The sequence below is a fragment of the Macaca mulatta genome, chromosome 10 (genome assembly GCF_049350105.2).
Source record: "Macaca mulatta isolate MMU2019108-1 chromosome 10, T2T-MMU8v2.0, whole genome shotgun sequence".
Lineage (NCBI taxonomy): Eukaryota > Metazoa > Chordata > Mammalia > Primates > Cercopithecidae > Macaca > Macaca mulatta.
The window spans coordinates 70,861,102-70,880,468 of NC_133415.1; the positions used below are offsets into that span (position 1 = coordinate 70,861,102).

Consider the following 19,367-nt stretch of genomic DNA (forward strand, 5'->3'; position numbering starts at 1 on the left):
ATAGCCTCATCTATATAAGAAATCTTTAACTTTGATTGGTGCCACTTAGAATTGTCTCATTAATACAGCTCTTAAAAATCTATCCTTTGAAGTTTTTTATGATAATTTTTTTTAGAGTTAAAAACTCTTCATGGATATTTTGTTGAAAATATTTTAGGGGGAGCTGAATTACATTTTAAAATATTAACACATTTTTATATAGGAAAGAAACCCATTTTGTTACAGGTGCTTATAATTTGTGGCTATGATTAATTGAAGCTTTACATGTATAATTTTTTTTCAAAGACTAGTGTAAATTATATAAAATTGGGATGGACACTATAAAAATAGTTGTATGACAACTGCAATCATTTACAAAACAGACACATTAAGGGGAAATAATGTATTGTTGGCAGAGATTATTTTGCCCTTTGAAAAAAACTCATGGACTGATTGGCTGCATCAGCCTGTTGAAAAGTTTTTATTCAAATGATGCCAGGATCGTTTTCCATGACCTCGCATTGCTACCCATTCACTTTTCACACACAGAGCCTGATTCATCCTGGGGGTCATAGTCAAGTTGTTGGGTACATTGATCTCATCACAGCGAAGCCATGACACATCCTTTGGTCTTCCTTATGCCTTTAGTCCATGCATGCTTCAAATCTGGAAAAAAAACCCACACATTTGGGCTGGAGAAACAAAGCAGCAGCCATTTCCTTGCCTTAGTTCTTGGCCCATAATGAAGTAAGAGCATGATGTGATGATTGGAGCCAGACCTATCCTTGGCTATAGGCACTGCAGCCGACCCAAACCTAATTAAGAAAGATCCTGAATAAACTTGAATGAGGGCCAAAATCACTAGCCCCTTCAATCAATATTTTTGATATAAAAATTAGCAGCTGGGCCTAATAAAAGGGAGCGCTGTTGTATGCCACAGCAAAACAAAGTCTCGTTTTGCTCCTATTCTGACCTTCTGTTGTGGGATATTTTATTGGTTTGTATCTGTGATAACTTCTCAGAGCAGTTGACTTGCAAATGTCAGAATTCAGCCTCCCATTTGGACCACGGGATGCAATGAAAATTAGAGTAACCAGTCCCTACATTAAACCCAGATTGGCGTGGGAATCAACCTTTTCCAAATGGGTAAACTGGTTTCACTTGTTCTCTTATTCTTGATTGAATTACTCCTGCTAATATATAATGTTTAGCTAGAATAACTTTTTAAGAAAATTGATTTGATGAGGAAGAGGATAAACATTCTAAGAAAAAACAATCTACCATCGAAGTCTTGGAAGTTCTCTTTATGCACTGCTAATCCCCTCACAACTTGAATATACTTGCCTTCCAAGATGAAGCCATTATTAATCTCTACAAGAGTGCTTGGAAGATAATGTTTTAGTTCTTAAGATCATGTCTGGCACATGGTAAGCGTCTAAAAATGATTGCTTTATTGTCTTTCAAGACACCACATATTGACTTTAGAAATAATTTCTGGTTTAAATCCATGGAATTTACATGCAGGCTATACAACAGAGAAAGAAAAGGTTAACATTTGACTCCTTTTGATGCCTTTGTTATCCTGAAGACTTATCTTTTAATAAGGTTGAAAAGAAGAATAGATTTAAGACACCCCTTCCCTTTAGAGATACTCAGTAAAATGTTTACTGATAATATGATTTCTGGGGTTTGCTTCAAAGTAATCTGGTGAGAGAGGGAGTGAAATGGGTGGGGGAATAGAAGAAAAGATTGGCCATGAATTGGTAATGTTTGAAGATGAGTAACAGGTGTATGTAGGCTCATTATACTATTCGATTTTACTGTATGTTTAATATTTTCTGAGATAAAGCTTTTGCAAAATGGATCAATTAGAAATCATTTTAAAAATAATAAGTCACAGCTGAGTCCCTTCCCAGGCATTGTCGTCTGCTCAATAGACCTGCCCAAGCTAATGCCTGGCCCCACACCTCTACCGATAGCTTGCATCTGGCATCCTTGTCAATTTGACTTGACCCTAAACGACCATCTCAGGTGCACAGTTTCCATGGAATTGGTGGAGGCCTGTGCTATGATAACATCATAGTTCAACTTCTTCCTCTTTCTAATCCTGTTCCCTTACTCTTATGGTGGTATTGTACCATTGTAGGTGGTCTCAGTGGTGTGCTAGTAAAGGTTTAACAGCCAGCTCTCTAAAGCCCTGACTTGTAGTGTCTGCCAATTTTCATGGTGTAAATACTCCCATTGTGGCCAATTTCAAGCTACCAATCTGATGTCACTGAATAAGGAATTAGAAAGAAATGTGCACAATTTGTTCTCATGACAGTGCAAGCCAACTCCAGCCACCCCTACCAACTTTCCCAGTGAAATTCTTAAATACAAATCTCTGCCTCAGTCTTTTTTCAGGGTAACCTAAACTAAATCAACAGAAAACCATCAATTATTTTCATATTATTTTTATTTATTTTAAAACTAACATTTTACAGGCAGAATAAAGTGAAATTGGTCATTTCAAACGTTTCAGTGAAACATACATTTCTCTGTCTCTTCCTCACACACGCACAGACACATGCACACACACACACACGCACACCCCACATACATCATGACACCATAAGACAATGTCCCGCAATAATTGCCTAGAAATATTTAAAATACAGACTCCTTTTACTTTTCTAAATATTACACAGCTGAGTAGGGCATTCTAAAGAATAGACTTCAAATATGTTGTTCTTACTGTTTTGAGACCAGGAAACATTGCCAAGAATTTACCTGATGCTGTTCGTATTGCTATTATTACAATTGTTATTATTGCTACAAATCAAAATATATATTTAAGAGTTAATGTTTCATCATCATCAGAACTGAGGTTTTTAAATCAGAGTAGGCCATTTATAATATTTGCTATCTCTGAAGAAAAATCCAAAAGAGTATTGTTTGTTTGAAGAACTGTTAAGACTTTTACCCTACTGAAGAGCTGTTGTTGGAATAAATAAATAATCAGAGGTTGAAGGTTGTTTTTTAAAGAGCAGGAAAAGAAAAGAGAAGGAAGATACCACATTCAGGCCAGGTGTGGTGGCTCAGGCCTGTAATCCCAGCACTTGGGGAGGCCAAGGTGGGAGGATCACCTGAGGTCAGGAGTTCGAGACGAGCCTGACCAACATGGAGAAACCTTGTCTCTACTAAAAATACAAAATTAGCTGTGCTTGGTGGCACATGCCTGTAAACCCAGCTACTCCAGAGGCTGAGGCAGGAGAATTGCTTGAACCCAGGAGGCAGAGGTTGCAATGAGCCTAGATCTTGCCATTGAACTGTAGCCTGGGCAACAAGAACAAAACTCTGTCTCAAAAAAAAAAAAAAAAAAAAAAAAGAAGAAGAAAAAGAAAAGAAAGATACCACATTCAAAGGAAGAAGGTGATGAAAAGGAAATGGGCATCTTATAGGGAATGATACAGACAACTGAAGAAGGAATAATTTTACCCAAATGAATGGCAGATTGTTCTTCAATATTGGATCAATTTTTGTAGAAAGAGAAGTTACTTGGAAAATGGGAACAAAATGTCCCAATGAGGAGAAAATGTTGACTGTGGAATAAATTAATTTTACCAGTATATATACACTTAATTATGAACAAGAGAATCAGAACAAGTTTCCTGCTATTAGAGCCAATTGGTTTATTAAATTAGAAGTTTGAATAATGTTCTTAAATTTTGTCATGGATTAGAATCACCCAGGAAGGCTGGCCAAAAATGTAGATTCCTGGACACTACAACTATTATTTTGCAGTAAAGGTCTGGTGTAGGGCCCAGGGGTATGGATTTTAGACAGCTTCCTAGTAAATTCCAAAGCCTGTAGTCTCTGTTAAATCAAAGCATGCCGAAAGGCAATATGGTTAAACATCCATGACACCATCATTTCATAAGGAGATTAGGAATAAGTCTATGCCATTTCCTTATCATACAGAGATGGCCTCCTTACAAATATCATCTGGAACCTTTATCTTCTGCTTTCCTGAAGGTCATTTTCAAGAACATCTTCCATTTATCTCTCAACCAACCAGATTTTCATCTATACCTTTGTACACTTGCTTACTCTGTAAAGGAAAAACGCATACGTGTATGTGTGTGCGCATATGTGTACACGTGAACAGAAGGGTTGAAGACTCATAATATTATAGAAAATTCTCTTTTCCAACAGATCTAACCAAGGAGACGTTTTTGGCTCTGATATAGTTATCAAGACTTAATAATCAAATAATTTTAATCATAAATTAAAATCATGAACCTATTAGCCTAGGATTTGAGAGCTTTTTCTTAAAAAAATTAAAAATCTCATTATTCACAATCACCCTCCTAACTAACCTTATTCTATATGACATATATTCTAATATTATTGGCCCTATGGAACCTGGGCACCTTCTAATGCACTCTGGAAGCATTCTTCTTGGATTATACCTGTATATCAACAGTTGTTCTCATACCTGTATATTCAACGTGGACTCTCTGACAGAAATAGGTCCTTTTGTTTTGTACGTTGCAGTGTAATAAATTGCCCCTGAACTCTTGAATCTTGATGAAAAGAGACTAACTTACTCCCTGCCCTCCATGCTGGGTGGGTAAGTAGTTTCCCATGATGAATTAAACCCAATCTCCTCCATGAAAGTAATAATAGTGGACATTCCTGCTCATGAAGACACTCATTTAGGGGCTTAAAACTTGAATGGTAGATGTGAATGTGTGTGTGAAGATCACAGACAGATCCAGAAAGGAAGGAAGATGTTTATTGCTTTCCATACCTTGTAGAAGGACTAGATGTCGCACTGTCTTTTTGACTTCCTGTTTCCTTTATAGAACTCAAGGCATTTATGCATTTTGGACAATTAACTAGCAAGAATTTCATTTAAATGCACATATTCAAGAGATGAGAACAGTATGTCTTCCTTTCTTTGCACATTTATGACACATTTTCTTTGCACAAATAATGCATCAGTTTCATTGAGAAGAGTTGGAATTTTGTTATCAAAATCATTGGATGGGAAACGGCATTTTCAGAACCCACCTCTTTTCCTGTTTCACTAACAATATTCCTTACAACCTGTAAACATTCATGAAGAACTCTATTATTGTGATCCATTTTTAAACCAACGCACCCACTTGGAGTTATAATTTCCCCACAAAAACTTTCCACGCTGATCACTTTTTTCCTTTAATACGCTTTGAGCATCAAGTCACATTGCTCCATCCATCGCAGGCGCTGCGGGTGGAGTTTCTATCTCAGTGCACAGCATGAAAGCGTGGGTCCATCTGTGCCACACAAAGCCAAGCCTCTCTTGAAGTGATTTGTTTACAGTGTCATTTGATGGAGTGGAATGTTCTGCAACTCATTCGAACTGTTACAGAAGCTTTGCTAAAAGGTCACCACTGCTCTTTAGAGTGTCCAAATCTGGGCACCATCTGGGAGCTTGTTAAAGATAAGGTTCTCCACGGGCTTTTTCCATACAAATGAGATCGGATTAACAAAAGGCTACTTTTCCATAGAAGTTTGTGTTCATGTTGAGTAGAAGAGAGAGAGAGAAAGAGAGAACACAAGTAGATTACAGTTAGTTACCTCAAAGTGTGCAAGCCCACTTTCTCCCAATTCAGAGGGCATGTAACAAGTGATAGTACCATTGAATAGGCCTAAACAAGGGTGTTGGTCTTGAAAAAGTTAGAATTTGCTTTTAAATGTCCTTCTTGAATCAATACATTCTTCAAATATGGTCTTGGGAGTCTAAAGGACTTCAAAGATGGTCTTGGGAGTTCTAAAGGACATTGAATTTCACCATTTACTTGAAATTCAATAGGAAAATGACAACTAATTTTTTAAGGTAATAGAGGCTATGCAGGGTAAGCATTCACTGTGCACTGCACCAACAAGGTTCAAGTTGTTGTAACTACCGTTTTAGTCTAGGCCTAAAAGTGGCTTGTGCTTGCTTTCTGTCCCCTTTCTTATGAAACAAACATCTTGAATTTTCCAAACCTCAAAAGCTCAGCTGTAAAACTGTAGGAGACCAGCAAGAGGAAAAGGAAAACTTCCTTCAAAGACATCTCTAGTTGCAGTTGACCAGTTCTGCTTTCCGCCTCGAAACATTAACTATGTCTTTTGACACTTGTCTGTGAAAAACGTCCAAATGTGACAAATGGTAGAAACAACACTTCTTTACCCTCCTGCCTGGAACTTCCCATGATACAGATGAGTTCTAGCTGATGCTTTTGTGAGTGGAACAAGGAAGGTGGCTACTGTCCACCACACTCACCGACATCTGCAGATGGAATAAGTAAACACATAGTGAACTTACTGAATAAAAATTTTAAATCCTCTCATTTGCATTTGGTTGGAACCCCTGAAAGGGTCTGCACAGTAGCAGCTAAAACACAGGCTCATTGCCATTAAAAATATTCTCAGAAGTGTGTGTGTGTGTATTTCTAGTAGAATACTTGGAAGAAGAGAGACTTAAATCTGGAATCATGTTTTTGTCTCTGTAGTCCAGGCTGGAGACATTAAAAACAACAATGTCTCCCTCAGTTCAATCAAGCTGGTCTGGGAACCAAAATCATCCTGAGGAAGGGGGAGAAATCCATTTATTTTCCTTGTGAGGCAAGGAGGGAGGTCTTTCTCACAAAGTCTTTGTGTGTCATTCAGGACCAGGAAACTTAATCTTCGAGTTCAAAGCTCGTCTCATCGTAGAGCTCAGGACGTGCTGACTTCTTGTGCCGGGAATATTTCAGTTGCAGGAGATCACCCATTTCATCAAGAGCTTCCAAAACCTGCAATGAGATTGCTTTCCAATAGCTATCATTGAACACCTAAGTAACCCTGCTTTGCAAAGCCCAGGTTAATAGCAAGCCTCACAAAGACACACAGTCTTACTTTGCTAGCTTCTTTGATTTTGAAGAAAAGAAGCAAGATCCGTACCATTAGGTTGTGGTTTAAGACCCTAGAGGAATGTTAGATGCTAATTAATTTTATTTATTGGTCTAACTCCATACTATGAATGATATTTTATTTTGAGAGTGTGAAGAGGAGAATAAAAACATGTGACCCATGCTTACCCTTAAAATATTTTATTTTAAAATGTGATGACTTATATGTAATCTTGTGGAAGAAAAAGATAAGGTTGCAGAATGTATTTGAAGTTATATCTTCAAGACACAGCAAACCACCTGGCCAAGAACAAAGTGGAATGTTGTGGGAGCTGATTAACATCATCCTCTGTCCCCTCATGCTACCCCAGGCCTCCTGCTTTTAAATACTCATCTCTGTGTCCCATGAAATACTAGAACTTAACTCACAGGGACTGAGAACTCATCTGTTTCAACTCTCTTACTTTAGGCGGGTAGACGTATCCCCAGTTTTACACATGAAACAACTGAGATCCAGAAAGTAAAAAAAGGTCATTTTCGATTGTAGTATATCACTAATCCTATGGTATTGGTCATGCCTTTTTAACCTTTCTGAGCCTGTTTTTCTTAACTTGCCAAATGAGGAGGAAGATAATATTAGGGTCTAATACTTTGAAAAGGTAAGGTGAGGGCTGGGCGCGGGGGCTCATGCCTGGAATCCCAGCACTTTGGGAGGCCGGGCGGGTGGACCACGATATTAGGAGATCGAGACCATCCTGGCTAACACGGTGAAACCCCATCTCTACTAAAAATACAAAAAAATTAGCCAGGCGTGGTGGCGGGTGCCTGTAGTCCCGGCTACTCGGGAGGCTGAGGCAGGAGAATGGCATGAACCCAGAAGGCGGAGGTTGCAGTGAGCCAAGATTGCCTCACTGTACTCCAGCCTGGGCAACACAGCGAGACTCCACCTCAAAAAAAAAAAAAAAAAAGAGAGAAAAGGTAAGGTGAGGGTTGTTAATGTTAGAATGAGTGACTAATGAGTCTTATGGACTTTCCTCTTTGAGAAATCTTTCAAACTGACATTATTTAAGATTTCCTCCAACATGTTAAGAGCAATTGATTTCTTGGTGGTAGGAGTATGAGTATTTAAAATGTTCTTCCCTGTTTTTGTAAATTTCCTACATCGTATCTCAGTACTAAGAAAAAGTAACCAAAGTTATCTTTAAAATGACACCTCTCTGGAATAGTTTCTATCAATCTTTGCTGAAGGTGGGGGATGGACTAGTTCAGTGGTATCCAAAGTGAAGGACCTGCACATTTGGGGCATCTGTGAGATAATTTATGGAGGATGCAGGAGGAAAACATTAGGATTTCTATTATTATTATTATTATTTTTTTTTTTTGAGACAGAGTCTCACTTTGTTGCCCAGGCTGGAGTGCATTGGCATGATCTTGGCTCACTGCAACCTCCGCCTCCTGGGTTCAAGTGATTCTCCTGCCTCAGCCTTTCGAGTAGCTGGATTACAGGCATGTGCTACCACGCCTGGCTAATTTTTGTATTTTTAGTAGAGACGGGGTTTCACCATGTTGGCCAGGCTGGTCTCAAACTCCTGACCTCAGGTCATCCACCCACCTCAGCCTCCCAAAGTGCTGGGATTATAGGCGTGAGTCACCGCGCCCAACCTCTATTCACTTTTATCTCAACCTTTTAAACTTTTATTTATGTGTCTCTTATATAATGTACATAATATATTGGTAATGTGTATATCATTTATAAATAATTTATGTTAATGTTTGCTGATCCAAGAACACCCAGAACATACTCGTGCTCAAAGTTAGGTTTCTTTAGCTTGCTGGTATGGGAGAGGGAGGACACTGCGGAAGAACCATGGGCATCTTAGTGACAGGAGGATGGGAGCGGCTTCTCACTGCATTTGAGCTTGTGCCTGAGATGACTCTAAGGAAGCAGGGACTGGTTCTGGGTTGGATGCTGTTAAGAAATGGGAGCAGTTCACTGGCTGGCTATATAGTTATAACTTCTGTGTGAAAGGCGAGAGAATTAAAGCAAGGCTATAGTTGTTATTGGTAAATGAGCAAATGTCACACATGTCGGTCAGAAGAGGGAGACATTAAGTATTGTGGCCTTGTCTCTGTCTTGTTCAAATGTGGTCGCGGAGTGCATGTCTAATATTATTTCTAGTCTATGAGCCTTCAGGTTCAATTGCTACCTTAATGTACTGGCTGTTCATCAGGGTCATTTTCCACTTTCTCTTACATGTACATTAAGGAACTGCTCAAAATTTTCTGTTGAGATGGGTGCTTGATTTGAAAAGTTTAGAGGCATTTGTCTAGATGATTGATGTCTCAGTATCCTTTCAAAGTAGGTATTTTGCAGCAATTAAGAAGTTGTGAAGAGAATCACCTACACGAATACCTCAGTGCTGCTTGGAGCACAAAATTACAAATTCATCCATGCGGTCTGTCCCTCCTGTCATCTCAGGGAACTTGCTTCCTGGCCACACTCTCTTCTCTCCCTTCTGTGCGAGGTCCCTTCTTCACTGTCTTCTTCCTTTAATGTGTAAACATACTCAAGCCTTCTCCACTTTCAAGGGTATTTTCTAATCCTATTTTTTCTTTCTACAGTCAGACTTCTCGAACGTTTTGCCTGCCTTTTCTTTCTTTCTTTTTTTTTTTTTTTTTTCGCCAAATCTTTTTGCCTGCCTTTTCTTAACACCAACTCATTTCATTTAAAAGAAACAATTTGTTAAAATTCACATTCTGGAAATACATTTTAGCTCATTTTAGAGAATCTGGAAAATATAGAAGGGTGTAAAGAAAATAATGTTCACTCATCTCAAAACCTGGTTAGCTCAGTTGTTAATATGCTATTCAATAATTTGTACTCTGTACCTACTGTGTACAATACACTGGTTTATGTTTTGAGACTATACTGGTGAAGATGAAGGACACGGCAAGTGTGTGTGTGTGTGCGTGCGCACATGTGTATGTGTATAATTTCAAACTCAAATTATCCTCTTTACTCTTTTATTCTTTTATTATTTCTGTTCCCTTCATTCCCTTAAAATGCCTACTCTAAGGAATATCAAGTTCCTACTAATTGCTAATCCAATAGTTTTTTCTCATCCCTCACTGCATTTAAACTTCCTGCAGTTTTGAGGGGCATTTTGACCCTCCTCCTGCTTGAAACTTTCTCCTCTGTATGGAGTTTAATACTACACTGAACATGTCTTTCCTGACTGCTCTAGTTCCATGTAAGTCTGGGTCCCCACCTGTGATTCCTGTATCTACCCTGGAATGTAGGCACTCCGCAGGAGTCCACCCTGTTCACTGTTGCTCACATCTGGACAATTACATATTCTACTGTTGGCTGTAAGGATCCCTCAGTTCCCTAAACTATAGCAGCTCCAGCTTTGCATACTCTCCTAAGCTCTAGAATCTTACTTTTCTTCTATAGGTGGCCCATGGACACATAGTCTCAACATGTCTAGGACTGAGCTCATTCTATTCCCCCACTCCCACTGAAAATTTGCTCTTCCTTACTGTATACCTTATCTCATTTAAGTGCTTCACCATCCTTCTATTCATCAGGGCTAAAGACCTCAAATTGTCTTTGATTCTCTCTTCTCACATATGCACCACATCCAATCATTTGTCAAGTCATGGCAGCTCCACTCATTTGTAATATTTGTTCATGGATTCGTTTCTTTTGTTTCCACTACCATTAGCATTGTCATCTCTTGTTTTGTTTAAATAGCTACATCTTAGGTCCTTTCCTTTGGCCCCGTTCCTCTCCAATTCATTTGTCACGTTCATTTCATAATGACATGATTGTGTCACTCCACTGATTGGAAGTCTTGAATGATGCTCGGTAACCTTTATTAAAAAGGCCTGGCTCAAAAGCCACTTCCCCTGTGAATCTTCTCCACTCTAATAATTCAGCCCACCTTCATGCTCCCACAGTTTTCTATATTTCTTCTTCAAGATTAATTTATTCTGTCTAGTATTATATGTGTTGCTTGTTTATTAGCATCTTCTCCTAGACTTTTTGCCCCAGGTTTGCACATAGTTGACTCTCAATAGTGTTTGCAAAACTGCATTTATGTTATGTGACTCTTCCCATTATCTCCAAACTGAGTAGATGGCTTCGTTCTCTGATATTACTTATTCACATAACAATGGAAATCAAGGGACAATAAAAGGCAATTTAAAAATCATTTCCGCCTCACTTAGGTGCTGCTGTAATGTGGATTTGTTCTTGTTGTTGGTTTTCCAACATGTTGCTTAGTTGGGTCATATTTTATTATGGCAGATTTCGTGGCTATGAAAAATGGCAGGATACACATAATTAAGTCCAAAATAGCATTTTACACCAGGTTTTGCATTTAAGATTAAGTAAATATAACAACATTTGGCTACTCAGTCAGTCTTTTCTAGGAAACCAAAATACTGATTGAAATCTTCACTAAACTGATTTTCTTTTCTATCTACTGAGTGGTCACAGTGTTGGCTGTTGTTGACGTGCCCTTATTTTTCGGCAGTGACTTTTGTCAGTGTTGTTTTCCTAAATCACCCAAGAGAAACTCAGAGAACCCCAGGCTGTTTCAATAAAAGGACTTGCTTTGAATCCAGGGTACCAGTACTGAGATCCTGTTGGCCTGTGGTGTACTCACCGTGTCTAACATCTCCCGGGTATGGGCTGCTGAAACACAAAACCGAGCCCGAGCTTCTGCGAGGGGAGTGGCTGGAAATCCCACGACCACCACTCCAATTTTTTTCTCTAACATATGCCTTGCAAAAGCCCTTAAGGAAAAGCAAAAAAAGAAAAAAAAAGTGGTTAATTGGGAAAAGACAACATTATCCTGACAAAAAAGGAATATGGCTAATTGACTTCTTTTTTTCTTTTTTTATGATAATAAGTGGAAGATGATTGAAGTTTTTGAACTTCTGTCAAATACAATTGACGAATAAATGGGCAGTCAGCCACTTGGTGCCACTCACGATGGTGTGTGTGGGATTATGGGTCTGACACACTCATCAGGTAATTGTGGATATTGAGTCTTTGACACCAAGCAGAAAGTGCTGATGTTTATGACACTGGTTTAACAAATCTGCAGTGACATAAAATCCACCTGCAGGATCCCTAGGTATAAAAACCAAGCAGTTCCTATAATGCAATTCCATAAAGAAAGAATCTATATTAATTGTAAACCTACATATTTTAAAAACTTAATACCAATAACGTAATGTGGAAATTTCAAGGAGCCTATACTTAATGAGTATAATGTGAAGACCAAGATCAGAGGGTCTGTAGGATCCAACCCCAAGTCAATATTCTCACTGCAGCGCCAAAGATTATGTTTTCCATCAAATCAGAGATAAGAAATAGCAAGGTCTCCTGATCGTTTCATAAGGGAATGAACATACCCAGGGATGCACAGGGATAATAAACTCAGCGACTCAATTTAAGAGGAATGGGGCAGAAGGGAGACCAGGAAAAAAGTGTTCACGCAGAGAACCTTACAGCCTATAGGACGTAAGTCATAGAACCAGAAAGCTGTTTGATGCAGGGTAAAACCTTCGTGAGCTATGATTCCTTCTATTCATCCTTCTAGTCTCTTTCTTTTCCAGAGCTAATCTCAGTAACAATTCTAGAATATCAAGCTCGAAGTCTGTAAATATCTAGTGCTGAGAGCCAAGGTCAGACAAAAAGTCACTCCAGTGACTCTTTTTCCCCTTTGGGCTCTGTTAGTGTTTGCAGGAAAACTTAATTACTGAGTGACTTTACCCATAAGTGAGGTAAATGCCTCAGATCTGTTCTTAGCATTAAGAGATTGCTGTTGTATTATTTTAGGCTGGAAGCTGACAGCACCAGAGAAACATTCCAATCACAGGTCAGGAAGAATTCTTGAACCAGACATGGAGAACAAGCCTGCCCTTCCATTCACTTGTTTTGCTGTTGAGCAGTCTGCCTTTGGTTGTTTCAGACAGAACATAGGTTATCAGATGAAGCAATGAAGACTGCAAGACCTACAAGATGCATAGCTTCTCTGGCCCCCTGGCTTGGGCGAGGCAATATTAGCCCTTTGATTTCAACTAGGAAGGTTGGAAGGAGATGAAGCTTTCTAGCTGAGAAAGCTTGAAAACAGAGACTGTTCTTTCCCTTTCTTGATCACCCTATGGAAGGCTGCCCACGGAACTGCACAGAATGAGAGCTCATAATTGTCTGAGAAACAAGTCAAGTGCTTTTATTGCTAGAGTACAAACCACCTGACCCCTGATCTCAGGCCAGTTTTTGGGACTCCCAGAAGACCGCTTTCACTGTCTGCATGTTTCTCTTTGTACCAAAGGAAGCACGTTTTGCCAAAGAATGCAGAGCAAAATATATGACTCTGTTGATTCATTAGGCTAATGTGGCGTCTCCCTGGAGCACTTCTGAATTTAAACCTTACACTACTAAAGCTAGTGTTCTTAAGTTAATATGTATGATTGCACTGGAAATTTTATATAATGAGCCTTTGTGTTTGTACTCCCCGAAGCAATTGGCAATAGGCTGAAAGAAACTAAACTATGTGAAATAATAATAATAATAATAATGATAATAAACATTAGCATTGCATTGTATGCAGAATCACTACCTCTTGTATAACACCATCTTCCAAGTGTATTACATGAACAGGGGAAGAAAAATGCAAACCCTTTACCAAATACCAAATACAATACATTCTTGATTATTTAAGTATGTTTTATGGGTGAAATCACATTACACAGCTCTCTAGAAGATTCCAGTGGTAGACTTATAACAAGGCTTTGTTCAAAAGGATAACTTGCTACAGACTATGTTTTCATTCTGCATAGGAGGAAACGTGGAGATCACCATTCTTTAGTAAAATCAAAGGTTTTAAAATGACCAAATGAAAGAAGTGCTTCCACACTGGCTTATACAATTAACACCCTATTTCAAAAACGTCTCTACCTATAAACTTCCAACAAAGAAATATCACAGAAGGGAACAAAGCCAGACAGCAGGGCAAACTCTTGCCAGCAACTCCTACCGGTAACAGATAATACTACCTTTTGTAACTAACCTGTTCTGTTTCGTTAGGTGAGCCAGATTTTTTTTTTTTTTCTGTTTGTAGTGATTGCTGCCTTTTGAATCACCAATGATGACATTAAAAATAGTTATAGTTATACTCTGTGTTGCTTTAATGAGATGTGCATTTTTTCCCTATGGACTAAAGCTTGAGAGATTGTGTTCTGTGTTCAAAAGAGCTCTAATTTATGAAGCCAATGAAACTGGCTTTGAATTCTAGGCTCTGCTGCCTGCAACCTGTGTGAGTCTTAGAGAGCAATTTTTTTTTTTTTTTTTTAGACAGAGTTTCATGCTTGTTGCCCAGGCTGGAGTGCAGTGGTGTGATCTCAGCTCACTGCAACCTCTACCTCCCGGGTTCAAGCGATTCTTCTGCCTCAGTCTCCCAAGTAGCTGGGAGTATAGGTGCCTGCCACCATGCCCAGCTAATTTTTTTTTTTTTTTTTTTTTGTATTTTTAGTAGAAACAGGGTTTCACTGTGTTGGCCAGGCTGGTTTCAAACTCCTGACCTCAGGTGATCCACCTGCCTCGGCCTCCTAAAATGTTGGGATTACAGGTATGAGCCACCACACCTGGCCTTAGAAAGTAATTTGACCTTTCCAAGTCTTAGCATCTTCATATATAAACTGGGGCTAAACATCCTACCCTCCATGGGTAATCACTGAGGTCTAATAGCCTTACTTAGCATATATTTAGTACTCTGTGATATTAGCTCTTCTTAAAAAACAATCTTAAGTTGAAAGAAACAAGATGGTTTGACATATTATCCAGTGAATATAGCAATATGGAAGTGGAGTGTAGCAGGATCTTTACCTACTATTTTTTTCTGGACGTTTTATTTTTCGTAATGCAACCAAAAATTGTAATAATTATTTTGGAGAGCTGTGCAACCATGGTGACTCAACCTTGTACTCAGTTGAAACTGATAATGATCATCATTGTTGCAGAGTAGTAGTAGTAAAATGGCTACCACTGATTGAATGCTTAGGGCACGCCAACTACTATATTAGGTGCTTTGTACACATTACTAAAAATGACATTATTAATGACTTTATTGATTAATGCTATTAATAATGACAGCTAACACTGAATAGCTCTTATATAAGAGGTAACAGGCTAACTGCTTTATGGACATCATCTTGTTTAATCTTCATAGTAACCTTATGAAATCGATACTATTATGTCCCATTTTATAAATGAGAAAGCTGGAGCTTCAGAAAGCTGAGTAACTTGTCCAAGAATCCCCAGCTAGGAAGAGGAATAATCAAATTTCTTTTTGATTCCAAACCTTTCACCACACCATAGAGCATAACTTTTATATGAAGCATATTGTTCATAGCATATTGTATGAATTCTTGAAGTTACGTGCATTTGTTTTCACTACTTATGGACTCTTCTCATTGGGTTGGTTCAGTTTTCCAACCTGTTGGAATTCTAATTCTGGCTTTTGTTATTAAAGTTGGAACTATCCAGAACACTCCCTACTGTCAGTGTAACACTCCAGAATTATGTGTGTTTTACCTTGGACACGTTTATTTTCAGTGCCTTCTTTTGAGCTAATGATAAAATACTAGATAAAACTGAGCTAAGTTTGGACTATTTCTTCCAACACACATCATTTCCCCAATCATTTTGAATAAATGTATGTGTGTCTGTGCATGTGTGTGTGTTTGTGTGTCTTCAAAAATCAGGTGGTTAAAGGCCTTTGGATTGTCTGCTACTTTCAGTCACCGTTGTCACCCCTCCTTGACATTATCACAGAGCAGTACGATGTATAACATTTCTGTGGCACATTATGTCCTCAGACACTTCAGGCACTGTTTTCCTGACCAAATCTGTGAACAAAGGGCCAACTGGTGGGAATGATGTGGCATGCTAAAAACTCATGTGTGTTTTAACTGCTTGTGATTTTGCTGTGGTAAAATGGCCCAAGACATAGTCTGAAGAATCAGTCTTTTAGGAACTTAAAACTCAGTCTTGCCCTCTGTGAGTTTTCATGAGTAAGCCCCAAGCCTCTTTGATTGGTATTTTTCTATACTTCAAGTACTCTGCCAATCTAGTCAGGCTATTAGAGAGTCAAACAAAGTTCCAGCAATGGGTTACACTGGAGGGGAGTTAGGACCACTAGAATCTGATGCATAGTATGTTGAATATGAATTTCTATCATGTGCTTGGTCAGAGACACAAACATTTTACCTTCAGAAAGGATTTTAGTTAACTTCCTTTTTTTTTGAGACAGGGTCTCATTCTATCACCCAGTCACCTAGGCTGGAGTGCAGTGGCACAATCTCAGCTCACTGCAACCTCTGCCTCCTGGGGTCAAGTGATCCTCCTGCCTCAGCCTCCCTAGTAGCTAGGACTACAGGCATGCACCACCACGTCCACCTAATTTTTGTATTTTTAGTAGAGACAGGGTTTCACCATGTTGGCCAGGCTGGTCTCGAACTCCTGACCTCAGGTGATCCACCTGCCTCACCCTCCCAAAGTACTGGGATTACAAGCATGAGCCAATGTGCTCTGCTAGTTAACTTCCTCTTAACAACATGTAATTAGTCTAATTATATTAGTCTCTAGTAGGTTGGAGAAGGACTCACGTATAAAATTGTCCCTGCCAAACTGACAAAAAGTCATGTTCTCCTCTTTATACAGTTGTTGCTAATGCTGAGTTTCAAAGTTACAATCAAGTAAACAACCCCCAAACAGGTTCACAGTAAGGGCATGAGAAACTGAGCATGAGCTTCAATGTGAGCCTTGGTTTGGGTTTTTGCATCTTAGTTTTACTGCTGTTTGACTTGTATGACTTGGGGCAGGTTGCTTAACTGCTCTCAGCCTCAGCTTCCCCATGCTTGAAGTGAGAATGTCCTCTTCTGAGGATGGCCACAGAGTTCAATGGGAGAAAGCACAGAGCCTGATCACATTGTTTTGATGGTAATATGGGGAGAGATGATCTTCAGAAGTTCTCCCTGAGAATGGTCTTGGGTCAGAAGGAGGCTCAGGATCGTGCTTAATTTACAGGTGAGGCTGAGGGAGATAAGTGATTTCCCTGATTTCACAGGACTTGAATTTAGGGAGACAGCTCAATCTTAGCACCTGGTTCCCTTTCTGTAAGACCTATGGGAAGGGTCTAGCTGATAGGCTGGCAGGTGGCTTCTGAGCAGCTGTATGAGTGAATTCTGAACTCAATCACCCCATTCCAAATGCATAATCTAATGCCTGTGCCAAAAAGCCATCTTAGGTCACCTTGGGGTTTAGGTGTGATTATGAGATGCCTTGGATACTTACGCTACTTTACCAGGCATGTAAAGAAGCAGAGGAACAACAGGAGAATTCTCATTGCCATAGATAATGAATCCCATTTCCTGCAGTCTTTGTCTGAAGTATCTTGTGTTTTTCGCAAGTTGCCGTACTCTCTGCAACCCTGAAAAGAGACAGGCGTGAAATCCATCAATTTCCGCTAGAAAGAGGGAAGTAAAGTTCAGGTCAACTTGGCAAGCATCTCTAAGTCTTTCTGCAGGTCAGCAGCACTAGCTGGGAGGAGGAAGTAGGGAAGGGAGATATCTCCTGGGGAGTAGGTGTGGGCACTGATGCCCAGGTACTGCACTGAACCTGGAAGGCAGGAAGAGAGGTAGATGATGCTGTGAGGTGCTGCAAGCAACTGAAGCCAGGCTACGCTAGAAGGCCAGTGGGAGGCAGGGGAGGTACCTATTTTTTATAGACTCTGTGCAAAGTACCTTAAAAACACCAACACGAGAGAAGGGAGTGTTATTAGAAGTAACATAACCACTTCCCCCCACCCCCCATGCTTCATAGCAGATATTGGTAGATGCTTTTTAGCTAAACTGAATTGGCTCATTAAATTGTCCCTCAGTTAAATCTCTAACCCAAGGATCCTTCATCCAATCTGAATTTGTAGGGATAGCACATTCATAGACAAAGGTAAGTCCTGCTGAGATCAGGGCTGTTTTTTGAGGCATTTGGTGGTAGACTAACAGAAGGGAGGAAAGAGGGGGACTCCTGCTTTCCCAAGCCAGAAAAAAGGACAACATTGACCGAAAACAGAAGGACAAGCAAAGTACATACAGGGATCCATGTCAAGGTTATTGGTGCTTCATCTCTAAGTCTTATATCCTGTGTCCTAAGTGTGTGTCCCAGTGCAGTGTTCACACATGTGAGATGTCAAAGTGATGAAAGAGCAGAAAGTCCCATCCTGAAGATTCCTGTCTACTCAGGTCCTGCTTCAAAATAGGTGGGTAAGTAAGCCAGCCAAAGCTAGATAGTGTTTGCTCAATAAGAATGAATAGGATTAAACACTGAAGTCCCCTAGAAATCAGCTCAAAGTTTGCATTTGATGCAGGATTGCTGCTGGGCAGGAATGTGTCACTACAGTCTTATATCTTACTGGTTGTCTTTAGCGGACCTCCATTCTGAGTGGTGAGATGTTCAGACGAACTGGTCAGAGATTCTGCTCTAGAGGTTATACAATGTTTTGAACATCACTCATGGGTGTTTGTAACTCTTCAGATGGAAATAGGGTAAACATTTCAGTAAACATGTCAATCACAGTCATCTGGTCTCTTCTTAGAGAAATAGCCCCAGATTGTGCCTTGACAAAGAATTGAGCAGTGGGCATCTTGTGCTCAGTATCCTTCTCCAGAGAATCATACTGTTGAGTAGGGTTGGCCCTGACTTTCCTCTTTTCTACAAGGTAGTATGAGGGCCAGTCTTGATCAGTTGGAATACTTCATTCCCCTGATTATTGGTTTGATGATGGAGCACAACTAGGGACTATTTGAGTCTTTCTTTCAGATCGACTGAGGAAGAAGTGTAAGCATCAAATAATTATAAAGCTGCATCTTTGGTCCTCTCCTGGAGGAAGCCTGCTTGAGAATGATATTGACTTACATAGAAGTCACTGCGCAGGACACTGAGAGTCCTGATGGCATCATCTGAACCTTTGGGTCTAGCTGTGCCTAAGCCAGACCATTTTTTTAGACTTCCCTGCTGTATGAGCCAATACATTTCCTCTTCTGCCTCCTATAACCAAATGTGTCCTGAATAATTCAGGTGGTGGCTACTAATTGGATCAAGTAGCCTCTAAAGGACAATAATAATATCAACAACAACAATAATTATAGCTCACCCATATGTGATGTCACCATTGTTATAAGTTCTTGACATTTATTGATTTAGTCATCACAACAACCAAATTGGTATAAGAACTGTAATCCTATGTTATACCCAAGGAGAAGCCAAGTAACTTACACAAATTTACGTAGTTGGTAGGTGACCAAGCCAGAATTGGATTCTAGAATCTTAGATTCTAGAATCTTCTAAAGATCAATAAAACTCTCATTTCTGCCAGCTGTTTGTATTATGATTTATATATATATATAATATGTATA

The 19,367-nt window shown here is 39.5% G+C and overlaps 1 protein-coding gene across 4 annotated transcripts in view; it reads right to left on the minus strand.

The window, feature by feature from the left end:
- Nucleotides 1-444: 444 nt before the first annotated feature.
- SPTLC3 (serine palmitoyltransferase long chain base subunit 3) overlaps nt 445-19,367 on the minus strand; it is a 173,485-nt gene continuing 154,562 nt past the window's right edge. For 2 of the 4 annotated variants that reach the window (XM_028828181.2, XM_077951199.1), the window contains 3 exons: nt 17,248-17,383; nt 11,549-11,678; nt 2,417-6,782 (listed from right to left, as the gene is read on the minus strand). In XM_028828181.2, the coding sequence (XP_028684014.1) occupies nt 6,669-6,782; nt 11,549-11,678; nt 17,248-17,383 (380 nt within the window). In that variant the 3' untranslated portion in view covers nt 2,417-6,668. Of the gene's footprint in view, nt 646-2,416; nt 6,783-7,063; nt 7,179-11,548; nt 11,679-17,247; nt 17,384-19,367 lie in introns of those variants that run through there. The other 2 variants (XM_028828183.2, XM_077951200.1) reach the window with 2 other exon arrangements.